The sequence below is a fragment of the Nesoenas mayeri genome (assembly GCF_963082525.1).
Source record: "Nesoenas mayeri genome assembly, chromosome: 4".
Classification (NCBI taxonomy): domain Eukaryota; kingdom Metazoa; phylum Chordata; class Aves; order Columbiformes; family Columbidae; genus Nesoenas; species Nesoenas mayeri.
In genome coordinates this window covers 47,316,499-47,334,394 of record NC_137540.1, presented here as the reverse complement: position 1 = coordinate 47,334,394, position 17,896 = coordinate 47,316,499, and the positions used below count along the sequence as shown (strand labels likewise).

The 17,896-nt window shown below is 40.2% G+C and overlaps 1 protein-coding gene across 3 annotated transcripts in view; it reads right to left on the bottom strand.

Annotated features, from left to right (window-relative positions):
• The window catches only part of SGCZ (sarcoglycan zeta), a gene marked incomplete at its 3' end in the record, with an annotated part of 441,296 nt that extends 423,612 nt beyond the window's left edge, over nucleotides 1–17,684 (bottom strand). For all 3 annotated transcript variants that reach the window (XM_080343711.1, XM_080343713.1, XM_080343712.1), the window contains exon 1: nucleotides 17,283–17,684. In XM_080343711.1, the coding sequence (XP_080199837.1) occupies nucleotides 17,283–17,321 (39 nt within the window). In that variant the 5' untranslated portion in view covers nucleotides 17,322–17,684. The remainder of the gene's footprint in view (nucleotides 1–17,282) is intronic.
• Between the last annotated feature and the right edge of the window lie 212 nt (nucleotides 17,685–17,896).

Here is a 17,896-nt window from a genome sequence, read left to right as displayed (position 1 = left end):
TTCCACAAAACCTTGGCCAAAATAAAAAGTGAGAAAATTAATTACTCTGCAAGTACCTACGAAAAAATCTGCAGCCTATTTGAAAATGTGCTTATGGCACTTGCAAACATTGCTTCATTTTGTTTATGTTTCAGTCAGAGGCTTTGAGCTCACTCCATTTTTCCACATATTTAATGTCTTGAGGAACAATTGGATTATTCTCAATGTCACAGGTTTATTTCACCCATTTACCTTATTTACTCATATTAAGCTGGTGACATAAATTAGATTAAAGCATAATTTATTACTGCCTTAGGCAAATCATCTTGAAAGGCATTCAGTGTCAACCTGTAAACATCAAGGGAATGACAATTCATCTCTTTCCTCGTAAATTTACTCCAGCAGCTGATCACGCTTCCTCTTACAAATTTGTGTGCCTGCTGGGGATACATTTATGTTCATGCCCTGAGCACATATTATTATGCCCTTCTCCACTATGAATGAAGTCCTTTAATATGCCCAAGTTACTCTGCATTCTATCAAGTCAAGTCTCCTTTGTTTGTTTGTTTGTTTTTTTAAATTAAACAGGCAAAGCTCATTCAGCCTTTCACTGGCAGTTATTTTTCAAGATGTTGCTGTTTCAAGGTACTTGAGCTACTACAGGCATTAGAAGCAATGTTGTTTGGTTATTTAGGACCAAAAAAGCAGCCACAGCAGATCAGACAAATAACGGATCATCATAGGATGATGCTTGGGGACATCATATAAATACAGGACAAGTATTTAGGGATATTTTCTTCATTTTCCATTCCTGGAGAAGTAGCAGTGATTATATATGTCCGCTCTTTCATTCAGTTACTGTTCATGAGAGGATTTTTATAAAGGTTTTAAGAACCTTTACTGAAGGACCTCATCAAAAGTATTTCAAATGGGCACATTAGAGATCTTTGAGAGAAGCCTGTGGTTGTCTTACCCAACACTGTGCCTCATCAGATCAACTGACCCTGAAAGGCAACCTTCCCTGTGTTGTGACTTTCCTCTGAAGCACCCCATCTTCCAGCATCCTTCTGCAGATGTGGGTCTTGCAAAAGCACATGGTGTCACTTCCACCCTACACTGATATGAAATCATCTAATGTATGTGTGGAGCTGATTGTGCTAGGGAAGCCTTTCAAGTACAGTTAATTTATCTTGAAATATATAGAAGGTGAAAACTCTGTCATAAATTACAATGAAATAAAAGATGAATTTGCACATGATTAGGAATACTAGTGCAGGCTACTAATGATACTGCTATCATCCAACAGTATGGCTATTACAGAGCTGTTCAAAAACTTTCATACAATATTCCAGCACAATTATTTGGACAAGGGTGCATTATAATGCATAAATGCTCTTTTTACATGTGAATAAAGACTTAGAGCTGGCTAGATTGTTTGGTTCCAATGTGGCTAAAATATAATTATTTCACTTGAAGAAAGATTCCTATTGTGTTTCCCATAACTATGTGATACATTTTCAATGCTCTATGTGGCATCTGCATGCAGATCACTCCTAAACAGTAATTGTTGGTGTAACTCTCACACACAGCCTGTATATGTATCACAAGCATGGTTGGATTCACTTGCTGAAGGAAAGCATTTTTTTTTCCTTGCTGGAAACTGAGGGGAAAAGAAGACATAAAATCACTGTTCAATGTATTACAGACTGCAAGTGGCTCAGTACAAAGAAAGAAAGAAATAATATTTTTGATGACATGGCTGCAAAAGCTGTAACATTGTCCCTTATTTTTATGACTAGCCTACATTTTCTTCCATCAACTGTAAGTACTGATGAGCTGTAAAATATACGCTTGTGCTTGGTTTTTTGAGTTGAAGCTGAGCTGAAGCCTAATCTTCTAAGTTAAAGCTAGTAGCAGGGGAGAATACATCCTCCATATATGCCAATTCCCCATCACCTTGTTAAAGAAGACTCAGCCACCTCAAAGCAGAAAAGGTAACAACAGGGACTGACTTCCTTTACAGTTATCATAAATGAAAAATAATACAGCCTGAGACCTCTCTGTTTTTAACAGAGCTGATTTTATAGCATATAAGGGAAGGGTCTCTGTGTCAGAGACAGATGAAGAGACATGGGTCCTGCACCATGCAGGGAGATGGCTGTGGAAGAGCCAGTGACCTCCAACACCTCCCTGGAGCCTGGGTCTGTCTGTCCCTGGCACTGCTGCAAGCAGGAGCTGGGTGGGAAACAAAGCCCCTGCCTCTTCAGTAAACATTGGCCAAGGAAAGATTCAATCAAAAGATCCTCTCTGATTAATTACTATGGCAGTTACCAAAACCTAAGGTGTCCTTGCCCATTATTGTCGAGACCTTCAAATTTTGACACCTATAGTCTTTGTTTTTACGCTCTCAGCTACAAAATACTCACTATCACACACACACACACACACTATCCTGGTTCTGTGTGTTGACTGAACTTCTGCTGCCATTAACGAGGGTGTGTAGTGAAGAAAGCCATTAGATAGCAACAAGGCCAGTGAGCACAAATCTTGAACCTATCTCACCGGTCATATCATAGGAAAATTTTTCCCATCTGCATCTGTGAATATTTGTTCTGTTGCAATCATGCCACAATACACGGCTCATATTTTCAAGTCTTGAAAATTAATATTAATCTAAAAATCTCAAATATTTTCATAATTTTACTGAAATTAATGAGGTTGTTCTGATAAGAGCTTACAAAATCAGATGCAAACTAACACAGACTAATTCTACAGTAATATAGTTTTATAGCACTGTTGTCAGAAAGAAGTTTAAAAACTAAAATAAGAAAAAAAAAAGAAAAATTGTACAGGCCTATAAAAGCTTACACACATACAGCTCTATATGTACAGATCTGCACTTCCTGATACACATACTACTTAGAGAAAGGTTGAGGAATTAAGAGGAGAGCATAATTCAAAGCAAAAGATGGCTTTGGTTCAGTTAATACAGTACGCTATACAGCAAACTGGCCAGCAAAAATCTTTTACTTAGGGATGGTTTTCAAAAAGCTATTGAAAGGCCACAAAGCTAACCCAGAAGAGGTAAGGTAAAGAGGCAAGGGAAAATAAAAATAAACAGAATCAGTGCTCTTCTACTATAATTATTATGTTCAGTTCTCTTTAGCCACATCAGCTGTAAGCTATTGAAGGATTTTTCTGCTTACGTATTTGTAAAACAGCACATGATCTTCCCTTCAAATTGTGCAGATGAAGCAAATGTCTCATGCAGATCTTGCCTTTTTTAGAGATGACAGCAAACAAAAGTCTTTCCCAGAAGCAAATTTTAAATTTGCTACAAATGTAACATAACCTATTAGCTTTAATGCCAATTTCTCTGCAAAAGAAGCCTAGGTGGAAGGACCTAGGCAGAAACCAGGCAAAGTAGTCACTGATTTATAGGAGTCTCTCTTTACCTTAACCTTGTTCATAGTGGAGAAATAACCCACTTCATGGTCACTTCAGATGGATCTACTTCCTCCATACTACTTCTTCAGGGAGAGGTACATGCAGGCATACATATATCCCACAGACGGAAAAACTGGAGGAAGCCCCAGAACTGATACCTTATGGATGTGGTATTTTGCTACCAACTATTTTTCTTCAAAGATATTTTGCTGCAGTACTAATTATTGGGCCTACCAAGTGATAGTCTTTCAAAGTGACTATTCAGAAGAGCTTCAAGAGCAATGCCCTTGATAAAACTATAACTTTCCTGAATTCATTATGTCCTAAATCACACCTAAAATCAGGTTTGCTGTACTGCCTTCCAGGAGTCAATGGGTTATTATATTTTTTTCCATAAATCTTATTCTTCCTTGTAACTGAAAAGCTTCAGAGCTATTTTCTTTCTAAGGCTGATGGTCAAAGCAGATGTCTAGGAAATAACACTTTTCTTAATTTATCCTATGACCATGAACATAATTAATGTAATCATGTCATATTCATAGAAAAAATTGTAACAAAGAGCATCATGTGAAAGTGGGTTCCTCCCTGCACCATTGACACTGGGTTCCATAAAACACAAAAATACATTTGGAGGTGATAATAGGCATTTTAATAAAAAAAAAAAAAAAACAAACAAAACAGCTTTATTCCTTCACACAGCCTTGCCAAAATTGTTGGCACTTAGTCAGAAATATCCATTTAGTCATGATCCAGCCTAGTGCTCCCAAGAGCACTGAGATGACTTCACTGACATCTCTGTATTTCGCTTTCCACTGTGCCCTTAGCCACTTTAAATGTTACAGGCTATCAGTTCTGATACTGCAAAATGTAAAAATGGGAAAATGGGTCCACTTTCTAACCTCTCAGGCCATAGTCAATGTACATTGACTGAGATGACGTTTCCATTTTCAACTCATCAACACCCACCCATCACTGGACAAATAGCCTGGTGAGAAAGATGTTTTAACATTAGCATGAGAAGCGCAGGATTTTAAGCACAATGCTATTTCTCTGTGCCCTGCCCTTCCCCTGGAAACTCTCCTTCTCTACCCAGTGACCAGCAACAAACAGACCCATACCCTACAAAGAAATATGCATATGCCTATGTTCTTGACTAAGTGAACAAAAGAATTCAAGATCTCACAGGTTAGAAAGAACAAACAAGGAGTTAATATATGCAAACTGCATCTCTCAATGCATATTTTTAGGTGTATACTGATTGACTTGTCTCAGTGTTTAAAATTAAGAAGCCTTTAGGCAGTCAGGTCTCTTTCGAGAGCTACTGATGATGATATTATTAACCTTTGGTATTGAAATTCTGTTAGTAGCACCTGATTTATCCCAGTAAACAGCATTGCCATCTTAGCTCCAGCCTGTGAAAATTTACAGCTTTGAAGTTTTCATTTGTTTGGTTTTTTTCAGAAGTTACCAATAAAAGCAAACTACCCATCAAACTGACCCTAATACAGACTGTATATGAGGAATGCATTACAATTTTACCTGTCTTTTAAAAGGCATAGCTTTTAAAAGGTATTTTTATTTAAAAATGAATAAATAAATAAATAAATAAACAAATAATTAGCTCTAGATTCAAATAGAATAAATTGAGCAGACAGGTAATTCCTCCTCCTGTCTCCTCATCCCCTTAAAGGTTCACAGAAGGTATTATTTTCATAAAAAACAGGGATTGTGTCTGTCATCAAACTTGTTTGTGATATGACTCGTACTGGTATAAAGACTAGTTTTATTGAAGTGGACTATCACAAAGATATTCATATTAATCCCAGTTCAACTTTTGGATATAGGCATCTATCAGCTCCCTATCAGATGAACAGCTGAATCCCGTGCATTCTGGCTGAGGCAGTTCAGAAAGTCAATAAGCAGGATTTCTTTGCTACATAGCAGTATAGCATTTCCTTCCCTTAATTTAAATCACATTTTCGTAACTACTTCTGAGCAGGTGTTTAGGACACGAACCTTATTGATACTAAAATAAGGAGATGCCTAGGTCTTGAAAGGTGTGGTCTTTTTTACTTGCAGTTGGCAAGGCATTTTAGAAGAACACATTTGACTTTTTATAAGTTTCTGACAGCAGTAACTTTATTCCTGCTGACAGAAGAAGTAATTGCTGTGTGCAGAATTAAATTTTTTGTTTTAAAAGTTTAGCTCTGTTTTCGTGGTTCATGTTTTGTGCTCTAAGGTTACATTTAAATTTGTTTCACATAAATTATTTCACAAAGAAAAATCTATGTTAGAAGGGTAAAAATACATATGAGTTAACACCAAATCATTGCAAGGTAAGGGAAACTGGGCTTTTCTCTAAAGTGGAAATAGGTATTTAACATCCTCATGTAGAAAATATTATTTTCATTGTGAAACTTTCACAATTTTTTCTTTTCGTTTACAAGATCAAATCAGGCCATTTTAGACCTCTTTATTTAAACAAGACATTTAATGATAATAAATAAAAAAAAAAAAAGGCAGCAAAACCATCATCATAACCTTCTGCAGCAAGCAGGCAATTTGTGTAAAATATGTACCAACTATCTGCCCTTATGCCATTACTCTTTGGTCAAATCCTGACATAATGTGAATAGTGGCAACTCGTGGCATACACACAATCTGAAAAATATTGTATGCAGAAGGGGCACTTAACACGGTGGTTCCCTGCTTCTGTTTTGTGAGTAGTGATCCAATTTAATATGCTCCAGCTATGAGTTGCCTGCTGCCAGCCCTCCAACAGAGTTTACTACCTCTGCACTACAGCTGCATTTTACTTTGGATCTTGGTTTAAAATTGTTCATGCCCCTTAAAATTAAACTATATGGCACTTTATCATTGCTAGAAAAGTTAAGCATACCCAATCTGTGCAACTTGCTGGAAGGTCAGATAAAGGTGAGAGAAAAGCACAGACCTGTATTGAACTGACTTGGGTAAGACAGTGGAAGGCACCTTCATTTGGCTCACATTGCGCTACCGGCTTCTTCCAGTAGACCTGCATCTTGTCATCTTCCCTTCTTCTTCATGCTACTGGTTTTATCAGGGGAGAATCATGTGAAGGTGCAGGAAGCATGTATGTATCAATGCTATAGAGTATTTTGGCATTATGATGAATTATTTTAAACTCCATACTTTAAAATGTAAATAAGTCCTTTTATGTACATAGACAAAGATGTGATTATAGTAATGGAAGTTGCAATTTAAGTAGACTTCTGTTTTAAAGAAAAATCACAGCATCATCATAAGACAAAGATGTCTATTTATTGTATTAGTTTTAAGAGTAGACTTAAGCTATCTTCTCCACAGATGGAAACAATATTGATACCCGTAATTGCTAGTCTGTGCTAGTGCCGTTAACTCTTTATTAAAGGGTGAGGTAGCAAAAAAGTTATTTGGCATTATGAGATAAAAGAAAAGTATACTGGTTCAACAGAAGAGGACAAGTTTTCCCTAAAATAATGTCCAGTGAAAGCTAAGTGAAATGGGTCTGAATCATAGATTTAGGGGAAAACTACAGTGCCCAGAAGCATGAGTTTGGATCCTATACTTAGATCAGAAAACTATAAAATATATCATATGCCAATTCAGTGGTAATATTCCATTGGGACAGACAGCTTATACTGACAACAGCTCCTTTCATAGGTTCTCAGATTTTCCAGCTTCCATCACCTCCTATGCAAGACCATGCCCACAGGCACACACTTCCCACAAAGTTTCTGAGTGGTCATTTGAGTTTTCTGTCACCTAGAGAAATAAATTTCACCCTTATTTTTCACATGCGTTTAAATGTTGCACATGCCGCGCACACACTGTTTACTGAATGGCAATATTAGCACAAAGCATATGGTTATGCTGTTTTTTAAAAATTACAAACCATAGTTCTAAATCTGTGAATAATTAAGATATGTCAGCCAGGCATCAGCATGAACAACACTGCAGACAGCCATACAGCCACTTGGATTCAGTTGGCCACCAGCTCAGCACGTGATCACTGTGCTGTCATTTGTTATTGCACAGCTCAGCCTTCCCTTCCGACTTGAAATCTTTACATTCCACTTGGCCACTCTAAAACTGCGTTGGCAAGCTCTGTATGTCTGTTGCAAAATAATAGCACTGTAGTTTGATGCAGCTGCATATGCCCAAAACTGAAAGGAGTTTTACTCAATATAATCTATAATTCTTGACATATCAGGTGCTAGGCTTCAGTGTAGCTCTCCTAGGTGCTCCCTCTGCGCTGCTCATCATGCAGCAGTTTGCTGCCTACTAGATATATTCATTCATTGATCAAGGCTTACAAAAGTCCAAGTTCAATAGGACAGACAGCACCTTGGCAAAGGATGCCTTCTGTTTTGTGCCTGTCAGCAGTATGATGGAAATTTTATCATGAGACATAGAGACACTACTCACATACCCATAATTTTATTAAGCAATAGCGCAAGTGGTCTCGGTAGGCTGGGTAGATGACATATTTACATGAACAATGAATATTATCTACCTCATCTAAATTAATACTGAACAAAATAGGGAGCCTAACTAGGTAGAGGTCTCTTCTGGGAAAACAGATCATTTTCGAATCACATACTCACTTGCACCTCATAATGAGTTGGGGGAGAAATGAAGGAAGGTATGAGATCAGTTCTAAAAATAGCATCTCACTCCCCTGAAAATAAGATATACTTACAGAAATTAGAATGTCAAAGCCAGCATTTAGAAAAGAGCACACACCAGCTAACTTGTTGTTAGTCTCTGAAGAGTGATATTCTTTGCAACTTTTTCAGAAAAATCTAATAAAACATTGATGAAATAGAATAATAATTTTCCCTTCATGAAGATTAAGTGGAAACATGAGTCTACACAGTAGACAGCTTTTGCATTCATCTCATGTCTGTTCAACTGCAGAATACGTTGGAAAATGGCATGTAGAATATTTCTAAACTGAAGTATATCTGAAATGGTAGATGTCAACTTGCAGCAACCTATGAAGTTTGACAAAGCTAGGCAGTCTTGTGTTAGGACTGAAACCTATTGTTTCAGAAGAAATACAAGGAAAAATAATTATTACCAATATTTACATAACAGATACTGTATCTGAAGCCATAATTATGCACAAGCTCGTGTGCTGGTACTTGTCTCAATCTCCAAAGGAAACTGAGTTTCTGACAAAGAGTATAAGTTTACAACTAAGGGTAGATGCTTTAGGTACCCCACAAACTGGAGTAACTCAGCTGAGTGATTTTTACAGAGTATTTACCATCTGTTGGTGATGACTCAAGCAAAACAAAGCACAGATGGATCTTAGTCCCAATTTTTGTCTTTTTCTTTTTTGCCTGAACTCTTCCAAACATCCGAGAGGATTAGGATTTTGTGTCATTTTGAAGAAATGTGTTTTTATAATGAGTGGCTCCTAGTTTGTACTTATTCACAGCTAGTTTTCAAACTAACGAAAGTAATAGATGATGCCATGAGTTTCAGCTTTAAGGCTAAGTAGTCTTCTCAGAAAAACTTCCAGTCTCTTTGTAAAGCATTATGAAATGCTCTCTGAGGTTTATTGGGGCATAGATCAACCAACTTCATATACATATTACCTAGTTTCTCTAATGGACTTAGATTCACATTCTTAAATGTTGTACTGGACTATGATCACCAAGCAATCATCTTGAGTACAGAAAATTGGCTCAATCTTCTCTTCAAAATAGAAATAACCTCTCCAAGTTGTGCTACAATCACATTTTATTGTTAAAAATATATATAGTTTAAGCAATAGTAAAAAACCCTTTTAAAGGGAAGACCCAGACATTTTTACTTTGTTTAGTGACTTATCAAGTGAAAGCCATTGGGGCTACTAGTGTGTGCTGAACTCATGCTCACAAAACTCATGCTCATCATTTTAGCACCCTTGGATTGCAGTCCTCAGGAGACTTTTACATATCTGGTAGATGAATATCAATGCCCCTGAGCAGGATAAATCCTAAGATTCTCCTCTGAGTCCAGATGGGAAACACACACGCAAATGCATTAGTCATTAGCGTGATGTGCCTAAGAAGCAGCACTAGGGAAAACTGAGGCATCTGCAGATGCTCAGTGCCTGGTGGGTGAAGTGGGGTCTTTATGGATTGCTTTCCGAGACTATTGCGCTGTGGGCACTCTCCTCATAGCAGATTCTAAAGGACTTAATAAATGTTCCTGGAAAACACAGGACTTTGAGTTCTCATAATGAGCCCCTTAATGGCTTGACTACTTCCAAAGCTTCTTACAGTCAAACCATGTTTAGGCCCAAGCCAGAAGCACAATCAGGAAAAACAGAGAGTGGAAAGGAGGCCACCCAGCCCTGACACCCTCCCAGCACACAGCACACAGGCTGGATAAGTGATGGCTAAGCACTTTTTTTGAGTTCAGATTCAACACCCTTTCCAATATAAGGCTTTAAATTGAACACAAGCTGAAACCCAGATTCCGAGGCTTGATTCAACTGACTTTCTTACTCTTTAATATAGCTAACTCCTGAAATTTCAGATCGCCTTTCAACTTCTGTCATCTCTGTTGATCCATGTACAGAAATATACAAGCTGATAAAGAAGCAAAGGTTCTATTGATTTGTTTACTTTTAGTTTTGATTGTTTTATATATGTTGATAATTCACTAAATACAACTCTAAGCTGAGCAAACATGAAAACTTCCTCTAACACAGTTAATTTACTTGTTTTCAACTAGTTAAAGGGCAGAGCTGTTTATAGTGTGCTTTGTGTATATGGACTACCTTTAACTAGAAATAATGCAATTTAGTATTATTGAACAACTTCACTTGGAAATAATGCTACCTGTAATTTCAGTGGTTTATGACATTTTTGCTCAGCTATGGGTTCCCAATACACCAAAATAAATGAACTACCAATTTACCAATCAGATAATTTTTCTATTTTAAGCTAAATTGATTTGCCATAAAGGTTTTCCTGAATTAAAACCTATCCTGATTTTGAAGAGCTGTTGTGCTATGTACCAACAGAACCAAAGGCATTGCATTGCTTGTGTTCAAGATGAAGTTAGCAAGTTTTTCCCCTTTCTTGAATCCAACTAAAAATAACTTATGAACAATTTTGAGTAGGAAACCTATATAACTGAGAAATACAAGTATCATCAACACTGATCTTGAAGAGAGAAAACAGCAAAATTACCTGTGTGTATCTGGTTCAACAAACTATACTTTGTACCCTGATAGACATCATGAGGCCTAAAAAACTGTGCAGAATCTATAATGCTGTAACCACACATTTTCATACTCAGGCTAATGGTACAAAGAACAATGCATATGGAAAGCAAATTCATATTAATTGTATTTTCAGTTTATGTCCTTTCACTAAATGTACACAATTACCTTTTTACAACTATCACAGAATATCCAGTTACAAACCAGAAAGGAAGTGATTTTTCAGTAGTGGCAGCCTCTGCTTACTAACATAATTTGCCTGCTAAAGAGTTGTAGGAGCAGGAAGGTGGAACCTATAAATTTCGGACCATGCTGCTCAGATGAACTGAAGAGGACTGATAAAGCACAGAAATATGGCTAAAGGCCAGATTTTTATGCCTGAGGCATGGTACTGCTTGTGGCACTGACTTTTAGACTTATCACTGATATACTGCTGGTGTAACTGCACTGATTCAACAACGTACTGCTAATTTAAAATTGCAGCTCTGTCCTCACATAGTACTTTTCAAGCAGAGCAAATACACAGGAGTTATATCACACAATCCTCTCTACTGTATTATCTGGAGGTACAAGAAGGGCGGTACAGACAGAAAACATTTTTTTGGTTAAAGTTGTTGAACACCACCAGCTTGCTTTGACTCACTCAGTACCTCTATAAATCTGCCTTCTGTGATGAGCTCCGGTAATACTGATAACTGAGAATAAAGCCTTACATTTTGGATCTCTCACTGCTGTGGCTTAGCCAACAGACATTCCTTCCTGTGACAAAGAACAAAACCCAGTGCCCATGAAAAGCAACCTCACAACATATTTCTTCTCAAAGGGTTTTGTTGTGGAACAAAGAATTAACATGTAATATCTTAGAATTAGCAAAGAATCTGATGGCTTAGTAGATAAATGTCAATCTTCATTCTTGGGCTGTTAAGTAATTCTAGCTTTACAGTGGCATTATATTTGGCCACAGTCAAATGTACAACAGGACATTAAGTACATTTCTGTAAGCTCTTTAAATGTACTGAGTATTTCAAAATAAATACAATGGCATAAATTCTAAGCTATGTTCTCCAGGTTTCTTTCAAATGAAGAGAGAAGAAAATGAGAGTGACTGCCCTATGGAGAAGCACATCAAAGCAAGAAAGAAAGTCTATTCATAACTCAGTGGGTTGTTTTTTGTTTTGATTTGGTTTGTTTTTGTTGTTTGTTTTTCTTTCACGTTTGAATTCTTATCTTTGTCCTTTGGAATGCTGGATCCTTAGAGGATGTATCAACAACTATGCTGGACATAGATTTACATAAAATAGCACAAGGCAAAATGGTTTCACAGAAGTCTCTTGTGACATTTCTGTCATAATACCTCAAAGCAGCTTTGCTCGTGGCCTAACAGGAACCTGGGAAGGTAATATCCATCTCCTAAAGGTTAAGGGACATCCTAAGTATGACCGAGGATTCCCAAATATGTCTTCACGTTAGACTGATTTCTCTTTGAAAGGCTATAGCATAACTTATACATGATCTACAAGTCTTACATTCAGAACTATAGTACTGTACCATCACACACAAACATCTTCCATTTCAGGAAAAAAAAAAGAAATGTATTGCCAGCCTTTAGGTAAATCTCTTACATCTATTTTTTTTAATATAGAATATAGTGGCAGAGGAAAACACAACAATATTTATCCCAAAAGCCATGGAGAACAGGAAGATAAAGTGCTTTTTTCCCTTTAACCGTGACTTCAGATTTTGATGTATTTTCCATTTAAAGAGTGTTGAGCTTAGCAAAGCTGTAATGTACACTGTCAAAAAGCTTGGCCACAGGTTAGTGCTGTTTCTTGGTAGTCATAGTACAGGAATGATTCCTAAAATGTACACTGAGAGCATTGCTGTTGTCTTGACCTTTTTTCTGTCTGCTGAACAAGTATATCTTATGCATAGAATTCTCTCTGGCCTCCTGGACTATGTCTAGTCCTTATACATACTGGGAGACAGGAAATCCCACAATAGGAACACAAAGAAAAGGAATTTGCATGTATATTTCTTTAAAACCACTTCAGCTTGACCCTTCACAAAGAATGGTTTAAAGGCTGCATTCTCTGACTGTGAATGGAAAGGTTAATAGTCTTTATTGAGTATTGCTGATTGGACCCTACTAAACCGTGACAGTTTCTTGGAGGAACATAGCTAGAGAAGGGTAGAAGAGAGTAGGTTTTGCATTAAGAAGACAAATCCCACAGTATCCACACTAAGATGCCAATGTCCCAAACAGAGACACAAATAAATGAAGTAGACTTTCATAAGAATATGTGGAGTATTATAGAGTACTATAGTTTTCATTATGGAATGACTAACTTAAAACAGAAATATAACCACCCACTAGTCTCATCAAAAGTCCTCCCACACCACATCAAACACATGAGTTTCTCCAGCTCCTTCTTTTAAAACCAAACCAAAACAAAACAAAAAATTACAGAATTCCTCTGGGTACTAGTTCTCCTGTTAAATGTTTATAAATAGTGAAGTGATTCACATGTTTAAGACCACAAACCTACTGAATCAACCTCTTGTTTAATCTCTTGTGGTTTGTTTGAATTCCTTTATCAAATATTTCATAAATTACATAAATCGTATTGGAAGACTATTATCACAAAAACTCATCTGTGAACAGTGTCATGCAGATATTAAGTATGTAGTTTTATATCACCAGGAAATGTAAAACTGTAAACAGACTATAAATATTTTCTCATGAACTGAATAAAGAAATTCAATTAATGTTTACAAGCCAATTCAGAAATGCTGTAGTGTTTAACATTTTTTACATATTAAAAGTAATAATTTCAAGACACTTAAACACACTATTAAAAATAACATTGTGGGATTGTAATGAAAAATTCTCGCTGAACCAGCATCTTCAACTAATAAGAAATGGTTCACAGGATTATCATGCTAATAATCTCACTTTTATCATACATTCAACTACAAACAAACTTCCCTCAAGAAAAGTATCAAGAGTGTTTTATAGACCACAAGAAATACTATCTCCCACTATCTAAGACCACACACAAATGGTGGTTACTAAACAAACATAACAGAAATGGTCACCATCTATGTTAGAGGAACTGTATGCCAAATGACTGAAAAAATGTGAAGGACAAAATCTGTAATGGCCTATCCACTGCCAGTGGAAATTACAAGTCAACAGCAGTTCAGCAAAAACAAAGGCCTCTCTACTCTCCAAACTCGGACAATTTCAAGCAATTAAATACAAATGCATAAATGTAAGTTTTGTATACATTAAATGCAAAGTTTGTAAGCATTATTAATCATATTTTATACACATACACAAATTACAAAGCCCAATAATATACATAAAACAGTCGTGCGGTTTCATGTATGTTCAGAATGTAGGTATAGACAATCATGTATACTTCAGGTCATAGAAAGTGCTTCACAATACTAAACCCAAGACTACAGTGCAACCACTATAGAATTATTTAGTCTGTGTTTTCAGTACTACTACTTTAAAACAAAAGCCCCATAGGCTTGTGAGTTAAAAAGTCAGAGGCAAGTTCATATATGCATCTGAGACAGAAGATGAGACAGATCAAAGGAAAGTCGGAACAGCTCAAGAGAGGAGTCTCTCTTTTCAGTACTGATCTGTTTCATCAGGAATTCGTGCATGGACTAGTAAGGGAAAGCACACCTATCCACATCAGCAGGTGTAGCACACAAGATACTTGATCAGTTTTTCACAAAATGAGCTTTCAAAACACATATTCATTACACGTCATTATATATATAATTCAGAATTCATAACAATTATTGCAATAAATAACACACATTTCAAATTTATATTTAATGCCTGATCTGAGATGTATAAAAACTTTATACATCACATACTATATTTTCTATATCATTACTACGTATTATCATTAGAGCCAGTACATTTGACTTGTAGTATTAGAAGTTTTCACTATTCTTTTTGATACTTACTGGTACACATTTGTCATAGTGGAGGAAGCCCAGTATCATGGAAGTATCCAGCCTGTTTCTTAAATTCTTGGCAAGTTCTGCTGTAACACCCTGCTGCAATATTTGGCATCCTTCATGAACCCTCCAAGCAGCAGGGATGCAGGAGAGACATCCCGACTCCGTCCCTTTAGTCTGGCAAGGGACTGCGTTGCCCCAAGGGAGAAGGAATGGAGCACTTAAGTGACTTTAGCTCTCCTGAGACTGGCCAGAAATTGATGAAAGCTTTTCACAACTCAGAGCAGCGTTGGAGATGCTCTTCACTGTGCCCAGCTACAGCAAGGTCACCAGCCGGGAGCGGCTTTAGTCCCCCAAGAGTTTTGCTCCCCTTACATTTCTGCTGATGGGGAAGCGGCTGGACGCTTCGCACTGCGGGCAAACCCAGAGCTGCCGGAGCGGGGTGCGCGGCTGCTGTGCATCGCCGCTTGGCACAGGGGCTCCCGTTAGGGCGGGAAATCCCTGCCGGCGCCAGCGGGCGCGAGGCGAGGAGGCGCGAGGCCAACGGCCGAGCCCGTGCCGCCCCCTGCCGGTGACGGGCGGAGCGGCCCGCCAGCAGCCAGCGGCCGGCCCGCCCGCCACGCGCGGCACCCCGCGAGGTTTGAGGTCACACCCCCAGGACCCCCGCCCCAACAAAACACCCTGGAGAGCCGGGGAATGCGCTGTGCCAAAGTGGCTCGTCCCAGGGAACTGCCCCGGCCCCAACAGCGCCTACAGAAATGCCTCCTTTAGAAGCTCTTCTCGTTCTTACGAGGGGAAAAACAAAAATAATGAAAGTGCTGATGCTTAGGAGCGGTGGCACTTCTCAGCTGCGCTGCTTTGCTCAAGGTCGGTCAGCCTGTACACTCTGCAACATTAGTCTTAATTGCAGCACGGATGGCTACGAGATTAATAGAAGCCCCTTCCTCTACACCAGCCCTGTGTTGGATGTCCCGCTCACAGTGGGACATGTTTCTCAAGCTTAAAGGACAATTCCTGCAAAGTGCTGTCCCTTTTTAGCAAAAACATATTTTCTTCAAAGACCCTGTAAAAATAATCCCTTGAAATAAAACTTTCCCCCCCCGCCCCTTAACTGGAAGACTCAGCTCCTGTCTTTCCCACACCAGCTGTCTCCTGTAAATCTTGGAAGGGCTGAGGAAGGAAACGAGGACTCTCCGGCTCAGGCAGGCAGCATTTGTGGCGTGGCGGTACTTGAAGCACTATGAACATCAGTGATTCTCAAGCAATTATTTTATTACCTTCTCTGTCCTGTGCTTCCATCACATCAAATACCCAAGCAGTGGTACTGTTCTGGTGTGCCTTTCCCTAAGAGATTTAGGGCAGTTGCGAGCAAGACCGGGGGCCGTGAATCAATCTATTAATTCATGTCTTACAGACAAGTACTTTGAGATCTGGCTTGTCAGAGAAGAAAAGGAGCCCACGGCACGACTTCAGTGCTCACCCGAGTTACACCTCCCCAGCGGAGAGCCCTCCTCAGCCACGGGGAAGCTGGCGCCCTGAGTGAGTGTCCCGAGGATGGCCGTGCATACGGCGGGGGAGGAAGGCTATCTTCTCCTTTCTCTCCCATCACTTGCTTAGCCGTACAGCGATACCTCCGCCACCCTCGTGGCGAGGTGTGTGTCCCCCTGCCCCTCCCTGCCCCTCCGGCTCCTGTTCGGACGTCGCTCCCCTCCCGCCCAGCGGCCCCGCTGCCATCGCCCCCTGCGTCCGCCCTTCGCTCCACCCTCTTTACCCCTGTATAGACGGATAGAGAGATTTATGTTACTGCTATTATTATTTTAGCCCAATTTCGCTCAGGGCTGGGGGGGGGTGGGGGGGGGAGTCTAACAGCAGGTGTGGGCAGGCTCTCCATCCCCGCAAAGGAGCATGCTCAGCGCTGTCAGGCATGCTCCTTCAGCAGGGAGGGAGCCAGAGCTGGGCCGGGGGGAGGTGGTGGAAATCCTCACACTTGCACCGTCCTAATGCAAAGTTTTATTGTTCAGGCGGCCCCGGAGCCGGGGGCTGACCCAGCGCCCCCTGCCTCGAGCCCCGCCGCCGCTTCCTCGGCTCAGGGAGGGGACCGGGGCACCGCGCCGGGGGCGGGCGGATGAGGACGGGTTCCCCCTTGCTCCCGGCGGCGAAGGGAGGAGGAGGAAGAAGAGATGCCCAGGCGAGGAAGGCTTCAGAGGCAACTTCTGTCGGGAAACCCGCAGGTCCGCTGCCACCTCCTCCCAGGGCGAGATTACTGCTGTGCCCGGCGCTGCCCCCAGTGCTGATGCAATGCCTAGAGCGCACGGGCAGCACCATCCCCATCATCACCACCATCATGACCATCATCATCACCAGCATTATTATTATTAATACTCTTATGACGACGCTCGCGGCCGCGCTCGGCTCTGGCGGCTGCCCTCCAGCGCATCCCCTCACCGCAGGCAGCCGGCGCCCGGCTCCGCGCCCCCCGCCCGGGGCTGCGGGAGCCGCGCATCGCACCGCCCCGCGCCGCGGGAGCCCCGCGGAACGCCCCGCGCAGCCCCCGCCCCCGCGGCCGGGCAGCGGAGAGGGCAGGACGGGATCCAACCCAAATCACAATGACGGCACCCGGCGTGTCGCCTACCTTGAGCTCCTCCGTGTCCAGGTTTGCTGATCTGTCCATAGAACGAAACTGAGCGGAGCGGATGGGAAACTAGGGAAGTTCTGCCAAAAAAAAAAAAAAAAAAAAAAAAAGAAAAGGAGAGGGGAATCTAGTCTCTCAGTTTCCAGTCTAAACTCAGCCTTGTCCTCCAAACCCTGGCAGCTCCCCTCCGTCTCATTCTCCGCGATCACGCCTCCACCGGTTAAAATAAATAAATAAATAAACAAATAAATATTTCACTTTTTTTAAAAAAAATAATAACTCCCTCAAGGATTAAAGCGACAGGTGATCCTTCCCTGGTGAACGAGATTCACGTCCTCTGGCAAAGAAAGGAGGAGACAGCACACATACAAAAAATCCACTCAGTTTAAAGATTATTTTTTCTTCTGCAATAAGCTCAGAAACCGGCGAATCGCTGCATCCCGAGGAAAAATCCTGCTTCCCTGGACAGCATCATGCAGCAAATTTCAAGCAAATGTGTTCAAACTGAAGAGAATAGTACATGATAGAAGCCTTTCTCCGTCATGCCTACTCTGGTAGCTAATTTAGCACCCTGTGAACGCAAGATATTAGCGATGAACAATTTCGCTGACAAG